This window comes from Elaeis guineensis, chromosome 10 (genome assembly GCF_000442705.2).
Source record: "Elaeis guineensis isolate ETL-2024a chromosome 10, EG11, whole genome shotgun sequence".
In the NCBI taxonomy this organism is placed as follows: domain Eukaryota; kingdom Viridiplantae; phylum Streptophyta; class Magnoliopsida; order Arecales; family Arecaceae; genus Elaeis; species Elaeis guineensis.
Window position 1 is genome coordinate 8,390,812 of NC_026002.2, and position 22,095 is coordinate 8,412,906.

Below are 22,095 nucleotides of genomic sequence, written 5' to 3' on the forward strand. Positions count from 1 at the left end.
ATATGTCTTATGAAAATAGCATGATTATGAAGCATGAATTTCATTGTTTTTCCATCTATATATATGTATGCTTTAAGAAAAAGATATAAAGATTTCAAAGGCTCTCAGATGGCTATGAATGAATCCCTTCGGGAAGGTCGACATCCGGAGCTAGCATCCACATGAAACATGCCCTGCCAGCGAGTATAAAGTTGGCACATGAATTAAGAACTCGGTCGATTAAGAAACATGGCTCTTCACGGGTATAATAGTGACCTTAGCAAGAATGTCTGTGAGCTATGTTTTGAAACATGACATGAATACATGATAAAAATGATTTACGATTCATAATTGTGAAATATACATGATTTATGCATGCATGATGAGCTTATAACTTATTTTATTATATGCTCTATGAAATATTTATTTTTGCAATAATTGTTATTTGCTAAATGATGCATTATCATAGAAAACTTATGCCTGATCCGGTAAGGAAGCGAAAGTCTACTTACTGAGCTAGTGTAGCTCATATTCTTTTTATTTTCTCTTTTATGTACAGAGAAATAAGGCTAGGATCGAAGGAAAGAGAATCCAAGCTTGGAGATCAGCAAAGCAAGTTTAGAAATTTTCTCTAGGAATTCAGTTTATGGATTGTAGTCTTTATGAATTTTAAGACTTGAATTATTTTATCTCTGGATTTAGATGCTCTGAACTAGTTTTGATTTAATTAAATAATTAAATTAAACTTTATTATTACATTTATTGGAGATACACCTGTTATTATATTTAAGAAGATAATTTTGGCTTCATGTTATCGTGGGTCCATCCCTCGGTAGCATGGCCGTGTTATGTCTCGGATTCGGGCGTGACATTTTATGGTATCAGAGCAATAGGTTTAATCAAGGATAGAACTTAAAACCTAACATGAGTAGCTAGGTTATGCATAGTTAGACTTTGACTTAAATTATTAACTGTACTGTAACTCTGTTATAAAATAACGTAATAATGATTGACATTTGAATAGGAAGCGATGAGCTATAGGGAGGGCGAGACTTTGGCAAATATGGCCGCTAGGACAAGAGGAGCAAGAGGAGCAAGACTGACGTCACGAGGAGCTGATAATCAACCAGCTGAGCGGGCTCCTGACGCACCGGCCACACAGGCGGACATTGCTGGTGTATGTCAAGTGGTGGCTCAGCTTATTCAGCAGTAGGCACAGACTGCTCCTCGACCGACATTATCTATGGAGTCATACTATGAGAGATTCAGAAGGCTCAACCCACCTCTATTTGAGGGTGGATCTGATCCTATGGCTGCAGAGACATGGATTCGAGAGATGGAAAAGATATTTGATGCCCTGCAATATCCTGAAAATGTGAAGGTCCGATTAGCCATCCCTATGTTAAAAGAAAATGCCGAGTTTTGGTGGACTGCAATAAAAGCTGCCTATGAGAACAATGATGATCAGCTCACTTGGGAAGAATTCAAAGAGATATTTTATGACCAGTACTTTCCGGAGACAATGAGGTTGGTAAAAGAAAATGAGTTTCTAGCCTTAAAACAAAAGGATGATATGACGGTGCTAGAATATGCTAACAAGTTTAATGAGCTAGGCCGCTTCTGCCCCCAGCTTATGGAATTCGAAAGGAGTAAAGCTAACAGATTTGAACAAGGTCTAAGATATAGAATTCGATCCCGTCTATCTTCTCATATTTTCAATAACTACAAGGATGTACTAGAGCGAGCTTTGAAAGTGGAATCTGAATTGAAAAGAGCAGAACTAGAAAGAGGAGATAAGAAGAGACCAAGATCAGCAGGAAATCTAAAGGATCAGCAGAAAAATTTCAAAAATAATAACTCTGATAAGAAGAAAGAATCTTCATCCTGCTCTTACTGTGGAAAAAATCACAATGGACCTTGTCTCAAGAGGATTGGAGCATGCTTCTTATGTGGTGAAAAAGGACATATGGCTCGTGATTGCCCAAATAAGAAAAGAGATGACACTAGATCTAACAAACCAGTTGATCAAAAATAAAAAGGAAACGCACGAGTGTTTACTTTAAACCAGCAGGAGGCCAATGCAAATGATCAAGTGGTGACAGGTATTATCCCAGTCAATTCTATTTATGCTCGTGTGTTATTCGATTCTGGCTCTTCACACTCTTTTATATCTCTCAAGTTTGCTACTTCTTTGAATTGTGTGCCTGAAAAACTAAATAAACCATTATATGTTAGCACACCTTTTAAAAATATTGTTGTTGCTGACATTATTTTCAAGAATTGCATAATTCAAATAGAAGAAAAAAAATTAGCAGCAGATTTGATTCAGCTAAATATGTATGATTTTGACGTTATTCTTGGGATGAACTGGTTATCTTCATACCATGCACATATTGATTATTTTGGAAAAAGAGTGGTATTTCAAATTTCAGATGAACCACAATTCTTCTTTCAAGGCGAAGTTCATAATACGGAATCCAAACAATCTTTGGGTATAATCTCAATTATGAACACAAGAAAAGTTTTAAGAAAGGATGCAAAGCATTTTTGGCCCATGTAATAGACGTCGAGAAGGAAAAGATAAAGCTGGATGATATCCCAATTATCAAGGAATTTTCTGATATTTTTCCAGATGAACTACCCGAATTGCCCCCAGAGCGTGAAGTTGAATTTAAAATTGATATCACCCCAGGAACCGGACCTATTTCGAAACCTCCTTACCGGATGGCTCCCGTAGAATTACGAGAATTAAAGGATCAACTGCAAGAACTTTTGAATAAAAAGTTTGTCCGGCCAAGTACATCACCCTGGGGAGCTCCTGTGTTATTTGTGAAAAAGAAAGATGGAAGCATGCGATTATGCATTGACTATCGGGAGTTGAACAAGGTAACCATAAAGAACAAATATCCTCTTCCATGAATAGATGACTTATTTGATCAACTTCAGGGTGCTCAAGTTTTCTCCAAAATCGACTTACGATCTGGCTATCATCAACTAAGAATTAGAGAGGACGATGTACCTAAGACTGCATTTAAAACCAGGTATGGCCATTATGAATTTTTAGTAATGCCTTTTGGACTAACCAATGCACCGGCTGCTTTTATGGATATGATGAACAGGATTTTCAAGCCGTATCTGGATCAATTCATTGTTATTTTTATTGATGATATCCTAGTGTATTCTAAAAATATAGAGGAACATGAGAGACATTTGAAGATCGTATTTCAGACCTTGAGAAAAGAGAAGCTCTTCGCCAAGCTTAGCAAGTGTGAATTCTGGTTGGATAGTGTTGTCTTTCTCGGCCATGTAATATCCAAGGAAGGAATTTCAGTCGATCCAAAGAAGATAGAAGCCGTGGTAAATTGGCCTCGACCGACTAATGTGACGGAAGTTAGAAGCTTCTTAGGCTTGGCTGGTTATTATAGAAGATTCGTCAAAGGATTTTCTCAAATTGCAATTCCTCTGACTCGCTTAACTCAGAAACGAACAAAATTTGTATGGAGCAGTGAATGTGAGCAGAGTTTTCAAGATCTGAAGCAATGATTGATATCTGCCCCAGTTCTTACCCTACCATCTAATGAAGGAGGATTTGTCATTTATAGTGATGCTTCTAAGAAAGGATTAGGTTGTGTGTTGATGCAGAATGATAAGGTCATAGCTTATGCTTCTCGACAACTAAAAGCCTATGAGCAGAATTATCCGACCCATGATTTAGAGTTAGCAGCTATTATTTTTGCTTTAAAGATTTGGCGACACTATTTATATGGAGAATCATGTGAAATCTTTACTGATCATAAAAGCTTGAAATACTTATTTACCCAAAAAGAGCTGAATATGAGACAAAGAAGGTGGCTTGAACTATTAAAAGATTATGATCTAAATATTAAATATCACCTTGGAAAAGCTAATGTGGTGGCATATGCACTTAGTAGGAAGTCTTCAGCGAATGTGATGACTCTGCTATCCTTTCAGCAACAAATTCTTAGGGATCTTGAAGATTTACAAATTGAAGTGACTTGTACTGATGTTAAGAATGTGTTAGCAAATTTAATGATACAACCAGCATTAATTGAACAGATAAAAGCGGCCCAACAAAGTGATATTCATTTATGTCAGATTAAGAAGGACATAGAGAAAGAGTTACGAACTGAGTTTAGACTACATACAGAGGGAACTCTTTATTTTGGGAACAGATTATGTATACCGGGTGATCCTGAACTAAAAAAAAAATTTTGGAAGAAGCCCATAAATCTCGTTTCTCTTTTCATCCCGGTAGTACAAAGATGTATAGAGATTTAAAACAACTCTTCTGGTGGAATAGAATGAAACGGGAGATAGCTCGGTTTGTATCTCAATGCTTGGTATGCCAGCAAGTGAAAGCCAACATCAAAGACCTGCTGGTCTGCTAAGACCATTAGAGATACCAGAATGGAAATGGGAACATATCACGATGGATTTTGTTACTGGACTTCCAAGGACAACAAGAAAAAGCGATGCTGTGTGGGTGATTGTTGACCGACTTACTAAATCAGCTCACTTTCTACCTTTCTGAGTTGGCACTCCGCTTGATAAGTTAGCCCAGATGTATATTGATGGAATTGTACGTCTGCATGATGTTCCAATAAGTATTGTATCTGATCGAGATCCACGATTTGTATCTAGATTTTGAAAAAGTTTTCAAGATGCCTTGAGAACAGAATTGAGGCTTAGTACTGCATTTCATCCTCAGACCGATGGCCAATCTGAAAGGACAATTCAAACTCTGGAGGATATGTTAAGAGCTTGTGCTTTTGACTTCAGAGGACATTGGGATAATCATGTGACATTGATTGAATTTGCATATAATAACAGTTTTCATTCTAGTATCCAGATGGCACCCTATGAAGCCTATATGGAAGAAAGTGTAAATCTCCTCTGTATTGGGATGAAGTGGGTGAAAAGAAATTAATTGGTCCCGAGTTAGTTCAAGATGTCAGAGACAAAATTTATCTAATCAAGAGAAGACTCAGGGCAGCTCAGGATAGACAAAAGAGTTGGACAGATAGAAAAAGAAGGGAATTAGAATTTCAGGTCGGTAATCATGTTTTTCTAAAAATATCACCTACTAAGGGTGTCATGAGGTTCGGGAGGCATGGCAAGCTGAGTTCGCGATATATGGACCTTTTGAGATTTTAAATCGAGTAGGAGATGTTGCATACGAACTAGCCTTACCACCAGATTTATCCAAAGTACACAATATCTTTCATGTTTCACTACTGAGGAAGTTCGTACCTGATCCAAACAGTGTGATAAAGTATGAGCCATTGCAAGTTCATGAAGATCTAACCTATGAAGAATTTCCCCTGCGAATTATTGATCGAAAAGAGCAAGTTCTAAGATGGCGTACTATTCTATACGTAAAGATTCATTGGAGTAATCATGAAGAGAGAGAGGCTACTTGGGAGCTTGAAGACGATATGAAGACGAGATATCCACACTTATTTGAAAATGAAGGTATGTTAAATTTCGAGGACGAAATTTTTTTTTAAGGGGGGTAGAATGTGATAATCCGGCCCAATTGAGGCCCAAAACCAGCTCAAAACCCATCCGAAAAAAAAAAAAAAAGAAAAAAAAAATAGAGCAGGAAGACTCCCGATCGGAGTCTTCCTCTTCTCCGATCAAGAATCGGAGTCCTAGGGCCATTGAAAGACCCTAGGACGAACCCTATAAGAAACCCCCCTCTCTCCTCTATGGGTAGACCCTTCAGTCGCCGTCGATTGCGGAGATTTTCTCTGATTTTCCCGTTTGAAGCCATGACTCCTCGACCCGTGTTCGCCGCGATTGCACGCCGGTGGGGGTCACTGGAGGTTGTGGTAAGGTCTTCCTTCTCTCCCTCTCTTCTCTCCCTTCTTTTCCGTGCCTGTGAGCACGATGGCCGGCGATGGGTGTCGCCGGATTTAGTTGGAGAAGGAAACCCCCTATTCACCGCCTCTTTCCTCTGATTTTCCAGCGCCGACGGTCTCGCCGACCGCCGGCTCTGGTCTCTCCAAACCCGGGAGGGTCGGTCGTTGCCGCGGCCACCACCACCATGTTATGGCCTTGATCGGCCGATCAAGGCACAGGGACCTCAAGGTCCCCTGTTTCGGCCCAATAAAAGCCCGGGAAAAAGAAGAAAAGAAAAGAAAAGAAAAAGGAAAAAGAAAAAGAAAAGAAAAAGGAAAAAGAAAAAAGAAAAGAAAAGAAAAGAAAAGAAAAAAAAGAAAAGCAAAGAAAATATAAAATAGAAAAATAATAATAATAATAATAGAAATAATAATAAGAAAAGAGAAAATTTTCTCTCTTCCCTCTTTTTTTTCTCTCTCTCTATTGTCTCTCTCTAAAAAGAAAAAGAAAAAAAAAAAAAAAAAATATATATATATATATAAAATATATATATATATATGTGAGAGAAAGTTTCTCTCATCCTCTCTAAAGTCTTTCTCTCTCTAAAATTGGATTCGTTCTCCTCTACTTTCTCTCTCTACTTTCTCTCTCTAAAAAATAATAATAATAATAATAATAAAAATCCTATGAATCCCTTATTAGGCTATCTTCTTCACTTTTAGGGACCTATGACCTTAAATCGGGTTAGAGCCGAAGGGAGAGATTTATTGGACTGATTATCAAATCGGTCACTTCTTTATATTATATAATTTTATTAAAAATATGAAATTTATTAATGATTTAATATTTTAAATAGGACTGTCTGATTTTTTTAAGGAATATTAAAAGGTCCGGGACGATCGAGGTAAGTAGATCTTATGCTCCTTATTTATTTTTAAATGATCATATTTTTATGCAAAGAATTGTTATTGATAAAATCATAATTTTTCATAAAATAAGGATCAGCATATATGATATGAAAAAGCATGTTTTATTATGAGCATTGATTTCATGAATATGTCTTATGAAAATAGCATGATTATGAAGCATGAATTTCATTGTTTTTCCATCTATATATATGTATGCTTTAAGAAAAAGATATAAAGATTTCAAAGGCTCTCAGATGGCTATGAATGAATTCCTTCGGGAAGGTCGACATCCGGAGCTAGCATCCACATGAAACATGGCCCTGCCAGCGGGTATAAAGTTGGCACATGAATTAAGAACTCTGTCGATTAAGAAACATGGCCCTGTCACGGGTATAATAGTGACCTTAGCAAGAATGTCTGTGAGCTATGTTTTGAAACATGACATGAATACATGATAAAAATGATTTACGATTCATAATTGTGAAATATACATAATTTATGCATGCATGATGAGCTTATAACTTTTTTATTATATGCTCTATGAAATATTTATTTTTACAATAATTATTATTTGCTAAATGATGCATTATCATAGAAAACTTATGCCTGATCCGGTAAGGAAGCGAAAGTCTACTTACTGAGCTAGTGTAGCTCATATTCTTTTTGTTTTCTCTTTTATGTACAGAGAAATAAGGCTAGGATCGAAGGAAAGAGAATCCAAGCTTGAAGATAGCAAAGCAAGTTTAGAAATTTTGCTCTAGGAATTCAGTTTATGTTTATGGATTGTAGTCTTTATGAATTTTAAGACTTGAATTATTTTATCTCTGGATTTAGATACTCTGAACTAGTTTTGGTTTAATTAAATAATTAAATTAAACTTTATATTACATTTATTGGAGAACACCTGTTATTATATTTAAGAAGATGAATTTTGGCTTCATGTTATCGTGGGTCCATCTCTCGGTAGCATGGCCGTGTTATGTCCCGGATTCGGGGCGTGACACAAGCATCATAAAAGATTTTTCTTATCCATCCTGGAATAATATTTTATCGTCAAATCTTTATCTTGTCAATAATAGTCAACTTCTCAACTAGAAGTAATATCATAGTATTATTCTCACATAGAATTTGAACTTACGATTCACTTGAATAACCAATGATCAAATTAATAACCATAATGCACAATAAAATTTTATGTCAATCCTTTTGTGATTACTTTCGATCAAGATCTAACTAATTATATCATGATCAATAGATCATCCATCATATTTTAAATTCTATATGTTATAATCTCTTGTGATCCTTTCATACATAATCCCAATGTTTAATCAAAATTTTTAAATATTTTTTCCACTACAATCATAAAAGATCTACACTATAATGTCCCTGGTGTCTATCCACTTACACCCATTCTATATCTGATTCTATGTTTCATAATTTATCCACTTATGCTCTGATACCACTTTAATTGTCACACCTCCGACCCGAGATTTTGAATCGAGGGTCATGGCAACCGCCGCATACTCATAGAAAACTCTTCCCATAAGCATGCAAGGCATCTTATCATGCTATCCTAAAACAACAGCAAAATAATTAGTCAATAATTTAAATCCAAAACATAACGATCTAAATTTCTTCTTTAATATCTTAATAAATTCAACAATGATTCATAGGCCTTACACCAAATTCAATAAGACTTTCAACCTAAATTAAAGGTATAGAGATTCTGCTTCTGATCACTCTTCCATTCATATCTTGTATCATCTTAATTCCTCAATATCTGTTAAAACAGTAAAATAGAAGATAACGAGTTAGACAGCCCAGTAAGCAATGATCACTTCTCAACAAATTTCATCAGGCATTTAAGTAAATAATCATTTATAGAAAATAAGCATATATAGTTCATCAATTCGAAATCAATTTCAATTATGCAACATGATTCATGCCAAATTCATTTCTTTTTCGAAAATTCAAGTTTCTTTCCAGATTTAATTTCTTTCGTTCTTAAATTCTTTTCGTCAACCATGAGCTATGACCATATTTTTTCTGTGGCAGGGTCATTGAAGCAAAAATTTAGTGCAGGGGCAAAATGGTAATTTTAAAATTTTTCAAAATTACTATTTTACAGTGGAATTATTAATTAATCTCATTAATTAATACTAATTAACCCTACACTAGGATCTAAATATGATACAACAGCATGCATTTAAATTTGAAATTCAAATTTGAATCAGTAAACGTTTTACAGTACTGTGTTCAGAACACATCACCTTTTGCGGGTAGTCGATCACCGCAATCTGATCACCGTCGGAGGGCTCTGATCGTCACGTCGCAGCCATCCAACTGTCTGGCCTCTGCGGATCGTCCACACGAAGCTCCCGTCTGATCAGCTCCTCACGAATGCTAGTTCGTGATTTCACCCTTTTGATGGCAGATGTTGATCGAACTCCTTCGATCGATGTGTGCCGACTTCTCGGATGCTCCGGATCATCTGCAAAGTTACTTGAGAGGCTGATGGATCTCTCTCTGAAATTTGGTGGACTCACGATACTCGTGGCACACCAATCTCACTTCCCAAACCCTAGGTAGAAACCCTAGGGTACACACCAAAAACCCTGCGCCCAATTTTCTCTCTTTTCTTTCTTTTTCTCTCGGAAGGTTTTGGACCTTCACCTTGCGCAGAAGCCTTCCTCACGCCCCAAAGTTTCTCTCCTAATTTTTCTACGCACGTCCCACCTTTTTCCTCTTTTTAAAACAACGTCGAACGTGTCTTATCCGCGTGAGAGGATAAAGATAAGAGGTTACACATTTGAATTCAAATCAAATTTGAATTCAAACAAAAACCAACTTATCCCTATCCTTTTGGGCATGAGAAGAGAAGGGGCGTGCTCTTTGTGCGTAGAAAAAATTTTACGAGAAACTTTTTCTCGTGTAAGTAATGTGGCGCACAAAATGGATAAGGATGAAAGGACAAGTGATAAGTTATCCATTCAAATTCAAACATGCTTTGAATTTGAATGGCTAACTAATTATTTTATCCATCCATATGGTGCACAAATGAGGACGTGGGGAAGGGTTTTGCATGAGAAAAATTCACGAGAAGTTTCTTCTCGTGAATTCAAATGGGTGCAAGGAAGTTGGGTGACGCAGGGAATTTAAAACAAGGTGGTTTGATTCAAATTGAGCCAACCTAGTTTAAAATAGGTTGAGCACAATTAGACCAAATTAAACCCAACATAATTAGGCTTAATTAGGCTTAATAAAATCTTAATCAAATCAGAAATTAACTAAACCTAACCCCTGATCAAATCAGGGACTAAACCACCTTAGCGATTAGATCAACATTTAACCTAATCGGGTCAATCCAAACTGAATCCAATTCAATTGGACTTGATCCAAAAATAATTACTCAATCAAATTGAATTAATTAGTGATTAAATCACTAATTAAACCTCTCATAAATATTGAGTCCAAATCTGATGGACAATCAGGCATCAGAGACCATCGATATGAAACCCTGATCAAAAAGTTCAAATTTCAAATTCAAAATTTGAAATTCAAAATTTTGACCCCGGTACCCAAAATGTGTGGAACTCATGATTAGATAATCCTAATTCTCAATCATAGAGTCCCAGATAGATAAGACTTATAATCAGCCATCAGATCAGAAAGGAACCTCTAATGTGTGTGACCCCGCAGGTTCGAACCTAAGCCGGTAGCACAGGAACCAATTTCTGTACTAATCGAAGTGACCATCTAGCAATGGTACCCGACGACCGGATAGGTCGAATAATCGCAATCGCAACATTCAGAACCTACGTGAATATGGTTACCGTATAATTCATCCCTTTTGACCCATGTGTTTAGGATGACTCAGGGTTAAACTGTCAACCCTGATGATATCATCCGAATCGTGCTCAACTCAATTAGTCCTGTGACTCCTCACTAGGACTACCCTGGCCAAGGTTTTGCTAAATTGAAACACGACTGTACACAGCTCCTAAACTGGAGTGGTCAATCCCATCTTGACACACGCACCGACAAGTCAAGTACTTGACTATACCCAGCAACCTTCCGTCACTGAATTAAAAATTCAGATAGTCCAGTGCCTAAGTGCAGTGAGTTGCTTGCAAGTCACCGTGGCGGTCTCAGGTCGGAGGGACATTTATACCCATATCCCATCGGAGCAAATCTTGACAGCAGAAATAGCTCCGGAGTTGGTCACGTTCAGTGCAGATGTACCATTACATCTCACCTGTATGCCATACCAGTGTCTCCACACTCTTTGGTTACGAGGACAACCAACCCATATGGCACACAACGACCTATGCTCGATAAATATTGTCGTCCTTGGTAACAACGTATCATTTGGTCGCGAACATGTTTAAGGACTAAACGACAAATCCTCCTTTGTCGAGTCTAAATAGTCCTAAGGACTTCACCACAACACAGGAGTTCATTAGAAGATGAAACATTTGTGATGAAAAAATACCAAAATAATTTTTATTTATTTATAATTCATGTACTAATACAAAAGGAGCACAACCGTCAACAGGCTGACGATTGGCTTTGGGATACTATTCCCAACAGTCATAACGCCGCGTATCTTCTTGCGGTGAGCTACGAATCATCTGGCAGCAAAGTCTTTCGGAACCGCTGGTCTCTCTGGCGGTTTGTCGCTGGTCTCTCTAGCGACGTAAACCCTCAGGATAAATCAATTGCCAACATATATGCCCCCATTGGCAGGGTCCTTTACATAGTCAGGTTGTCAATTCATAATGTTCTTATATCATAATTCTTCATAAATCATATTTCATATTCTAATTTCGATAGTAAAACATAAATCATGTAGTATCGAAATCAATCAATATAATGCATCATGGAATCAATATGTTCAATCATGCTTCATCATAACATTTCAAATAAGATATTTTCATAATAAAATACCATTCATCCAATTCATGAATCGTTTCACAAATTATGTCGGAAAAATACATTATAATTTATCGATAAATCTAGACAAAGTGAAACATTACTTACCTTGAACGTATTCCAATAAACCCACATAATTCTATAAATTTTTCTTTCAAAAATTCTGTTCGTAGATCATAACGTGATATCCCATGATCAAACATCCACAATCCTATATAGAATCAATTTCAATAATTAGAAAGAATACGAATACCATATTTCAACAGTTTAGATTGGGTCCGATCATCTAATTTTATCTAATCGAAATCTAATTAGAACCTAAATGATCCAAAGTTTGACTATCAAATCAAATCAAATTCGAAGTGATAGGATTGAGGTTTCTTCATCGATTTCATAAAATCAAATGGAGAGAGAAAATCAGAGGAGAGAAAATTCATGAGGTACAATTCGAATTGATCAGGTAACACAATCCAATATTATGATTGATCCAATATCTCTAGTGGTGAAATCAACATGATCAAATCAAGTCATGGTGAGATCGAAATCATGGATGATCAAATCTAAAGATTCATGATCTGATCAAGATGGATGCCAGTACGCTGTCTGACAATCATGGATCAGGGTTCTTCATTAGAATCAGATCAAGACTATTAAAAAAAATTTCTTCATTCACTAACCTTTTTAGAGAGAGAATCAATCAAGAGAGAGAATATTTTAGAGAGAGAAATTTTTAGAGAGAGAAAATTCTAGAGAGAGAAAACTCATCTTGAATTCTTCAGACAATATGATTCAACAAATTCGATCGATCAGATCAAATCATGTTAAGATTATCATGTGGATAATTCAATAAAATCATGAGAAATAAAATCTAAAAATACCTGATCTGATCAAAGTGGATGTCGGTGTACTGTCCGACGATTACAGATCAAAAATCTATCATGAGATCATTTAAATTTATCATCATTCTTCTCAAAATTTTAGAAATCTTAGGAGAGAGAAATAATCTAGAGGGAGGATTCTAGAGAGAGAAAGTAGAGAGAGAAAGTCCAATTTTAGAGAGAGAAAATACTAGTTCAGGCTGAAGAGAGAGAGGAAAGAGAGAAAAACTCTCTTTCTCATATTTTATTATTTATATCATTATTTATTAATTATTTATTTTATTTTTCTTTCTTCTTTTCTTTCTTCTTTTTTTTCTTTTTTTTTTCATGGAAGAGAGAGGAGAAAATCCTATTTATTATTATTATATTATTATTATATTATTTTTCTTCTTCTTTTTTTTCTTTTTTTCTTTTCTTTTCCTTCGTTTTCTTTTCTTTTTCTTTTTCTTTTCCTTCTTCTTCTTCTTTTCTTCTTCTCGTGGGTTCCTTTGGGCTGAAACAGGGGACCGTGAGGTCCCCTTGTTGGAGTTCCGACCGACGACGCAGCCGGCGTGGGACGGCTGTCGGCAGGAGGGGGGCGACTCGACGATGAGAGGAAGGCCAAACCGATGGTCGGCGGTGACCACCGGCGTCGAAAAAATCGAAGAAAAACGGGCAAAAATAGAGGTTCTTTCGCAACAAAATCCGACGACTCCGGTCACCGGCGAGCATGCACACTGGCACAGAAAGGAAAGGGGGGAAGAGAGGAAGGGGAGGAGGCTTACCTCCGACGCCGGCGAGCAATTGGATGGGTCTCCGTGAGGATTTTCCGGCGATTGCCGCCGTTTTGCCTCGGGATTTTTCGATGAGAGGGAGAGAGGAGGGTTCTCCTCCTTAAATAGAGCCGGAGGGGGCTCTTTCCGACTCCGATTGGGAGCCGACGAGGGGAGGAAGAAGACTCCCTTCAGGAGTCTTCTCCCATGTTTTCTTTCTTTTTTTTTTTTTTTTCATTTTGGACTTTGGTGGGCTGGGATTCTTACATGGACTGGGCCATCACACAAGAAGCGGCAGCAGCCATCAAGAATGCAATACTGGCTATGGTAGTGTGCCGTACAAGAGGGATCGATCATGTGCACTGGGAGCATGGTGGCGAACCATTGGAGAACTAAGGCAGTAGTCTACATGATTAAGCTATATATATTATCTTCCGCACATACTCTCCTCCTCCTCCTACCACCCGAAACTGCAAGTGGTGCTAACTTATTCTACTCAATTTCTAAATACCGTTGCCTCCCAAGATAGAAATAAATGTTGAAAAAATAGATTTAATTAGCATTTGCTTTGATCTATTTGGGCTCATTTGTTTATCATTTCAATGCCCCTCCCAGGGGGTTGCTGATTGAAACCCACTACAGCAATAAGGTGATGGAAAGGAGGCTGACCCAATGTAGACGATGGTAGGGGGCCCTCCCCCTCCTCTCCATGAGGCCCTGGAAGAAAGGGTTCATATGGACTAGCACCAAAAAGCTAAATAACAAGCCATCCATCAACTTGCTTCATCGTGGGATCTTGCCATACACAATCTGCGAGAATAACACCACAAACATCACCAAATTGATTACTATTATCATCTGTGGTTGTATGAACAAGCTCATCCACTTGATAATCTAGAGGTTGGTGTATGTATCATCCTTGTCCTCATTGACAGCAAAGTGGTCAATTAGCAGGTGGCCTTGGAACTCAACAACAGCAATGGACTTGTAGAATATGGTAGAGTTGCCAAATCATTGGGGTAGGTTGAAATTTGGATCCCCAGCGAGGGGCTAGGCTCGAAGGTATCGTCAGGCAGCTTGCTGATGGGTATCTTAATATTAGTCGGTGGGGGTGCTAGGTTCTTGTATTACCCATAGAGACTTGTATACTCGTTAATGCACAATGAGTTGAAGTTGTAGAGTACATAGTGGTGCAAGAGGCTGGTGTGGAGAGGCTTGAGGTTATCGCCAACAGTGAGGGAGTCATGGTAAGGTGGATGTGAGATAAAAGATTGGATGTAGTGGATGGAAAGAGGGAGAGGAGATCGAGGGTGGAGCAAAGAGCATGCTGGAGGTAGAGAGCCAGTGAGGAAATGTTAAAGTTACTTCAGCCATTTTTTAAATTTTTTTTGATGTGGTATTTCAGTCCCATATAAGGTTAATGGTTTGATTAACATTCTATTAAATTATGATTTAAAGTGTTAGATAAAAGTAAACCTCATAAAAATAAATATAGATTTTCAAACTATTGGATGTAATTGTAATTTATTTCTAATCTCAGAAAAATTTTTATAATTTACTCTGTATTAAAATACCATCAACTTTATGCTAGTTTTTAAATATACTATTATTAAAATAAAGCGTTAAAATTCTTGAGATCAAGAGACTAAAATTTGACATTCAGTTCTTTAATCCTCCAACTAGAAATTAGAAATGCTGTACGATAAAAATTATTTGTAATGAAGGAGAATTGATTTTGTAATGAAGGAGAAGTAGAGCTTGCTGGTTCAAATTTCAGTAAAGGAAACGAAAAAACTTAAGGGATAGAGATAATAAAGTAGACAATTAAGAATCAATAAAAAAGCCAATCAAAAGCTAGGCTTTATTTTAGGGATTATGTTAGTGGTAGCAACAACAACAGTAAGTAATAGCAATAATATGAGCGGTAATAATAGAAGCAGCAGCAGTAGTAGTATAACAAATCAGATAAAGCTAAAAATCCAAAATACAACCATATAAAGCATGAATTATTTATCTTTTGTTTTGCTCATATACTGCACATCTTGGCTTTCATAAAAAATGGACTACAGTGCTAAAGAGATTTTAAGTGCTAGGAAACTACACGGAAAAAGTAACTGTATAGTGATCAACGACTATAAGAAAGGTGAGCTTGGATGTTGTCACCATCCACAAGTTATACATGGCACCAACAGCGTGTAGTTCTAGCACAGTTTGTTTGAAGATTTAATGAAATTTCTAGTAGCATTAGCATGCTAAAGGAACTTCAACATTTATCTAAATCATCTTCCAGTTATATACACTGGGTTAATATGTTTGAACAAAAGCCATCAACAAATTTTCTTATTATTATATAAAAATATAGAGGGAGGCCTCTGAAACTGCTATAAACAATCATTGAAATGTTATAACAATCATTATATATATAATACAAACTACACGCCTTTTGTGTAAACAAAGCCGATTATATATATCAAATTTTTGCCAGATCCAGAAAGTTCATAGAAATGTTGTCGGTCCAAGGCCATAGCAATGTCTCATAGAGTGTTCCATTAGTATTTTCTAATAATAAAGATAAAAAGAAAACGATAAACCTATCCAAATTTTCAACAGAACGAGGTCAGAACAACGTAGATTCAGACTCAAGGTTACTGTGCTTACATATAGAGCCGGCGAAGCACTTACAATTTAAGCAAATGCCACAGATCCTATACTTGATATCCAGCATGCTCTTTGTCCTTGTTAAACCTGGCCAATAGTGCATTAAGGACGGGAAAACTGGGGTTTTGTCAGAATGACAATATTACTCCAATAAAATGAGACTCCTGTGCACAAAGTCCTACTATTTCTTGTTCAATTGCCACCACTATTTGAAGACTCCCCATGGCTCCTATCTTAGCCGTTTAATTGCATAAATGCCCCTCATGCAAGCTACTCTTCCAAATAAGAATAAATATCTCTCTCCACACGTGCGTGTGCATGTGCATGCGCGAGTCTGTGTGTGTGTGTGTGTGTGTGTGTTTTGAAGGAGAAGATAAGAAAGCTAAAAAGAGAGATCGATCTTCAAAATTCTCCACTTTGGAGGTGCTCTTGCACTTTCACCGTGACACCGTAAGCATGCATGAAATAATAAAAGCAAGAAAATTGAACGAGAAAACAGAAGAGAATCCCAATGTCATTTTTTTTTTTTAAAGAAACAAGATAGAAGTGTAATTCTAAATGAAAAGGCTGGAATAAAAAAGAAACCAACGGACTCATGCAGATGAAATGATGGCCAATCTACCAATTAGCAGCTACTGAGACCTTAGGAAAGCAAAAGGATGTGTGGCTGTAAAAGGAAACCTTGGGTTTTGGGGTAAGTGAGGACACCAATCAATGGGCCAATCATGCTTGTGGTGGGCTATAAAGAGGTCTGTGTAAGTCAGTCCGATCTGCCTTGAAGCTCTTTCCAAAACTTTCTAAGCCTCCCTTAAGCTTCCAAGTAAACACCTCACCTCTCTATAAAACACTCCATCCCCTTCTAGGAGCTCTGGGTTTTTTTGTTAGAAAACATGAAGTCGCAAATTAAAAGAGAAAAAAAAGAATTTGATAGAAAAGATAGGATTCCTCGCCTTGGGAAGCTCAACCTCATCCACACCTTTGTGCATCTCTCTCTCTCCTCTCTCTCTCTCTCTCTCTCCTCCTCCCTATCTGGCCTTTTTCTTTTTTTTGATACAAGCGGGCCTTTTTCTATCTGACCTTTTCTTCGCTCACCGACTTCTTTTGTTTTGTGGGTTTTCCTCTAATTTGCCAGCCGTTCGCCCCCCAGTCTTCAACAGCCATTATATCTCTCCCATAGTGGAAAATGAAAGCCCACCACCTTCAGGACCCAGTTCCTAAAATTTCTCTGTTCTGTCCAGAGAAAGAGAGTTAAATTATAGGAAGAGTACCCACTCCACACTTCCAAATCAAACCCTTCTATTTGTTTGAAATTTGATTGCATGGGTTTGAGAGAACTTGGAAAGAGATGTTTGCTAGGGATGAAGAACTGCAGGCAGCTGCAATCCCCATCACGAGAATTTTGATGTTGCCACTCTTCCAATGATGCCTTTTTCAGGTACCATAACTCAGTGTCTCCTGTGCCACTCTATGGAGTGATAAAATAAAGCCAAATTAGATTTTTATTCTCTCCTCCACTCTTCTCTCATACTCTGTGTTGTGTGTGTGTGTCTGTCTGTCTGTCTGTCTTTGTGTCTCTTCCGGAGGAGCTTTAACCCTTGAGATAAGAACATAGAAGGAACCAGATACTACTATTTGAACCCTTTTTGTTTCCATCATAGGTGAAAGAAAACAAAACAAAAGCTTCCATGTTCCCATCAGCCACCATGTCCAACTCCACCTCCATCTCTGAAGAAGCCAGTGTTTCTTCGGAGATGCGGGCCCATGACTTCAGTAAAAGCTTGAGCTCTCTGTTCACACCCATATCCCCCCCTCACCACCAACAACAGCAACAAGAGCCACAGCCAAAGTCTAAGAAGAAGAGAAGCCAGCCTGGGAACCCAGGTAGGAAGGATCTCCTCCCCTTTTTCTCTTCAATTTATTCAGATAAAAAGATAACTTCTCATGAAACAAGAAAAATAAAAAAAACAATTTGGTTGTTTTCAATGTTCTTATCTTGTTGGTGTGGGAATTTCTCAAAAAATATTCTACTGGTGTTGGCTTTAGACCCAGATGCGGAAGTGATTGCTTTGTCCCCAAAGACCTTAATGGCTACCAATAGATTTGTGTGTGAGATATGTAACAAGGGTTTCCAGAGGGATCAGAACCTTCAGCTCCACCGGAGGGGCCACAACCTACCATGGAAGCTGAGGCAGAGAAGCAGCAAGGAGGGGGTGAGGAAGAGGGTGTATGTGTGCCCAGAGCCAACCTGTGTCCACCATCACCCTTCCAGGGCCCTTGGGGACCTTACAGGGATCAAGAAGCACTACAGTAGGAAGCATGGTGAGAAGAAGTGGAAGTGTGACAAGTGCTCCAAGATATATGCTGTTCACTCGGACTGGAAGGCCCATGTGAAGACTTGTGGGACAAGGGAGTATAGATGTGATTGTGGTGCCCTCTTCTCTAGGTTGGTGATATATATCTTTCATGTTCTATGATAGTAACCCGTTTACTATTTAGTATAGTAGCAATGATGGAGGTAAGTGAATCGCTATTCTTCTTTTTCTTCTCCTCCATTCCTCTACTCGTTTTCCTACTTGTTGTGTTACTCCCAATTTAACTTCTTGGATTTTTTTCTTTTTTTTTTCAATGCAAATTAAGCAGTAGCAGATTTCATGGAAAGCCCAGTATGAACTCATAATACTATCAACTTGTTGATCTGGTCAAAGCAAAATAAGGTGTAGATTTCATTAGAATGTGATTTCAACCCACAGTTTGGTTAACGAGAATCGCATGATTTCTAGCTAATTATATAGAGATCACTCAGTAAAAATCAAAGGAAAAGGAAGGAAAAAACCTTCATGCTCTGCAAGAGCTTGCAGATGTGAATTAAGACAGCAGCATCTCTTTGAAGTCAGCTTCTTCTTGCATTGTTTAGTTGCTTAATTTCTCAGAATGCAAGTAAATATTTTATATAATGGTTTTATAAGGTTATTGCTTTTCATCTACTATCTAATAATATTCTGCACTACAAAAAAAGAATATCACTGCATGAAATTTTTAGCCAATCATCTTAGAGTTCGACGCTTCCTTTGTCTTCCTTTTGTTTTGCATGGTTTCCGTTCGTTTAGGTTCAAAATCGAGATCTCTACTAGAATTTAATTTGTGCTCAAAGAGAAGTCTGTTTTTCGAACCTAACGTTCTTTCTTGATAAACTATGAGGTGAACCACATGTGACTGTCTGGAACCAAAGTGATAGCATTGACAGATACTACAGAAATAGCCACTGTACAAAGTTGACAGTTCATGATTGTTCTTGAGATGACAAAGCTCTCCAATGCCATAGTAGTCTTGATGTGTGTGGTTTATTATCGTTTTTTCTTGGTAGGAATGGGTGTATTTATTTCGAGAAACTTGCAAGATTTTAGTCCATGCTAGAATGGATACCTTCTTTCAAGGCCACATATGTGATATTAATTAAAATACTTTTTTGGCAAAAATTAATATCTTCTTGATCTGCTATGGTAAAAAAAAAAAAAAAAAAAAAAAAAACTGAGCTGCATGACGCCTCCTTTTGTAGATCTTTCCGACTGTATATGCTATCTCCAACTTGTAATAAAGATAGTAATCAGAACTACTCTTTTATTCTTCATCATCTTTTCTTATATTTCCTTTCATTGTGAGTTTCTTTACCAATACTATCATTTGCATCATCCTCCACTTTCTTTTGCAAAGCCTTTCATTTCAACATCAAAATGTAAAGGTCTTCTTTTTATCTTAATTATTTTATTATATTGGTTATATTTTCTTCTACAGGAAGGATAGCTTCATCACCCATAGAGCCTTCTGTGACGCCTTGGCAGAAGAGAATGCAAGACTCATGGCCGCCACACCGATGCCTCCACCGCCGCCGCCATGAATACCACACCATCACCCCTCCACTCCTGCACCATCCTCTCTACCTCCCCTTCTCCTCTTGCTATTCCCTCCCAAACCCTAACCCTAACCTTAGTCCTTATCAACTCAAGCCTGAAGATCCCTCTCCCTCCCTCCTCCACCCTCGTTACCTCCACCACCTCCACAACACCACCACCACCACCTCCTCCTCCTCCTCCCCTCACTTGTCAGCCACTGCCCTCCTCCAAGGAGCCTCCACCATGGGCCTCATAACCACCAGCTCCGCCGTCGGAGCCGCTGGGGCCGGCCAGAGGGGCAGCTCGATGTCCGACGGGGGATCCGTCCGCATGGCAGAGGAACGACAGCCTGACGAGAGACTTCCTCGGCGCGGTGGCCGGCGAGACCGGCGAGGAGGAGCTGCTCTCCCTCACCGGAGCCCTCGGCCTGGATCTGGTCACCGCCGCCTCCCGCGACCGCAGGGACCACTCCAAGCGCTTCGCTGGGTTCCACCCGGTCACCGAGACGTGGGGTGACCGTTAAGCTCATTCTCGTATGCCCCGGAGGAGGATGTGCGACGGTGTCACTTTCTCTGTTTCCTAAATTTTATTCTACTTGCTCCGAAGTTGACGTTTAGGACTAAGTGAGGCTTATTGTGAAATACGATATGAATTTTATTATTTGATTTTTATAGGGTTTTCATTGGATAATTATATCACAATGGCAGTACCGTAGTTTCTTACAAATTAGATGTCAAGAATATTTTAGAAAAAATCCTTCTAAATTTCCGGCACTGAGTGCATCAGTATAGTTGCATGGTTGCACACGCAGCCAATCACCGAAGCCCATTTTTGTGTGTTCCATTCATTATGCATTTGTCTCGCTAATTGATCTCGAGGAACGTATCTTGATGATTGGCTACGGGCACAACTACGATGGTGCACACATCGCACGTCGTAATTTTTTTTGTATTTACACAGATGTTGAATAGCTATCTCCATGGTCCATACGTGTGCATGAAAGTGCCCGTCTTTGCATGCATGCATGTGTGCATCGTGCTTCCCTCAAGGGTACGTGGACCAGTTTGCAGGAAAGTATTACTAAAACTACATGACCGTAGAGTTCCTTTTGATGTTAAGAAAGATGGTGGTAAGAAAGATCTAGTCTACTGGTTGCCGCCTCTCTCTCAAAAGACTTGCTCTTGAGAGAGGTCCGTCATTTGGCCTTAATAGTGCTATATTACGATTATATTATTAAAAAAAAATGTTAAGTAAGATGGTATGGGAGATCACATAATTTTGCTGGCGTGATTTATTTGAAGTGGTTTTGTTTCATGGGTGAGATCCAACTTAGCCACGATTTTGCTAGTCCGACAACCGTAGGAGCGTTGCCACTTTCTTTCAAAAATTCCCAGGCGTTGATTTGACTATAGTCTACTATAGTAAGTCTGTTGCCATGGCTTAAGTTCTTCAGCCCATATAGACTAGCACCTTGTTTATTATGCACGTAAGTATATATTACATATATATTCGTGCTAGTTTTCTACACAACTGCACCTTGTTTTGTGATATAAGCTACAGAATCAATGATAAATGACCATCAAGGCACGGGATCAAGAAGTAAAATTTTGATCAATGGCAATTAAAAATGGGGCACAAAGCAATTTGTTTCCTTCTTGTAGATTTTTCTTTTCTTTCTTTTTTTTTTTTCCTCCAATGGAGAAGGGGTGCATTTATATAGTTCTCCTTCAAGCAAAAGAGGGAAGCAATGGAGATTGATAATCTGATCAACATCTTGCAAGCATGAACCATTGGACTAGATTTTTAAAAAAATGATAGGACAATCTAATTGAATCGCATTAGGTATTGTGGGATCGAAGTCTTGTGATTAACATCTTCTAAAACAGGTGAAAAAGAATCGGGATGTTACCAAAATTTCTTAACAGAATGGGTTCAATTTGGATTTCTTTTGCACTCTATTTTCAAAAAAAAAAAAAAAAAAATTATGTAGCCCTTATAGGTTTGATTTTCAAATTTAATTTCGCAAATATAAACTAGATATGAAATCTGTTGCTGTCAAAACCTTATATATATATATATATATATATATATATGGTGATCTAGAGATGAGGATGTGCTAATCGATCTACTGTGTCATACAATAAAGCACCAATTTGTACCAAAAAAGAAGAATAATGAAGATAGCTAGAATTGATCAGGTTAGAGAACTCCGATGCTTAAATTAGCAGGACTCAGG

General features: G+C 38.0%; 1 protein-coding gene and 1 pseudogene across 1 annotated transcript; both read left to right on the plus strand.

Moving 5' to 3' along the window:
* The first annotated feature begins 1,009 nt into the window (after positions 1 to 1,009).
* On the plus strand, positions 1,010 to 14,334 carry LOC140852165 (uncharacterized; annotated as a pseudogene).
* A 2,489-nt stretch (positions 14,335 to 16,823) lies between these two features.
* On the plus strand, positions 16,824 to 20,623 carry LOC105053400 (protein indeterminate-domain 7). The gene is given in 5 exon segments (XM_073245126.1): positions 16,824 to 17,850; positions 18,013 to 18,412; positions 19,762 to 19,836; positions 19,838 to 20,173; positions 20,175 to 20,623. Coding segments are annotated over 5 exon segments (1,215 nt in total). The 5' UTR covers positions 16,824 to 17,654; the 3' UTR covers positions 20,383 to 20,623.
* Positions 20,624 to 22,095: the final 1,472 nt, after the last annotated feature.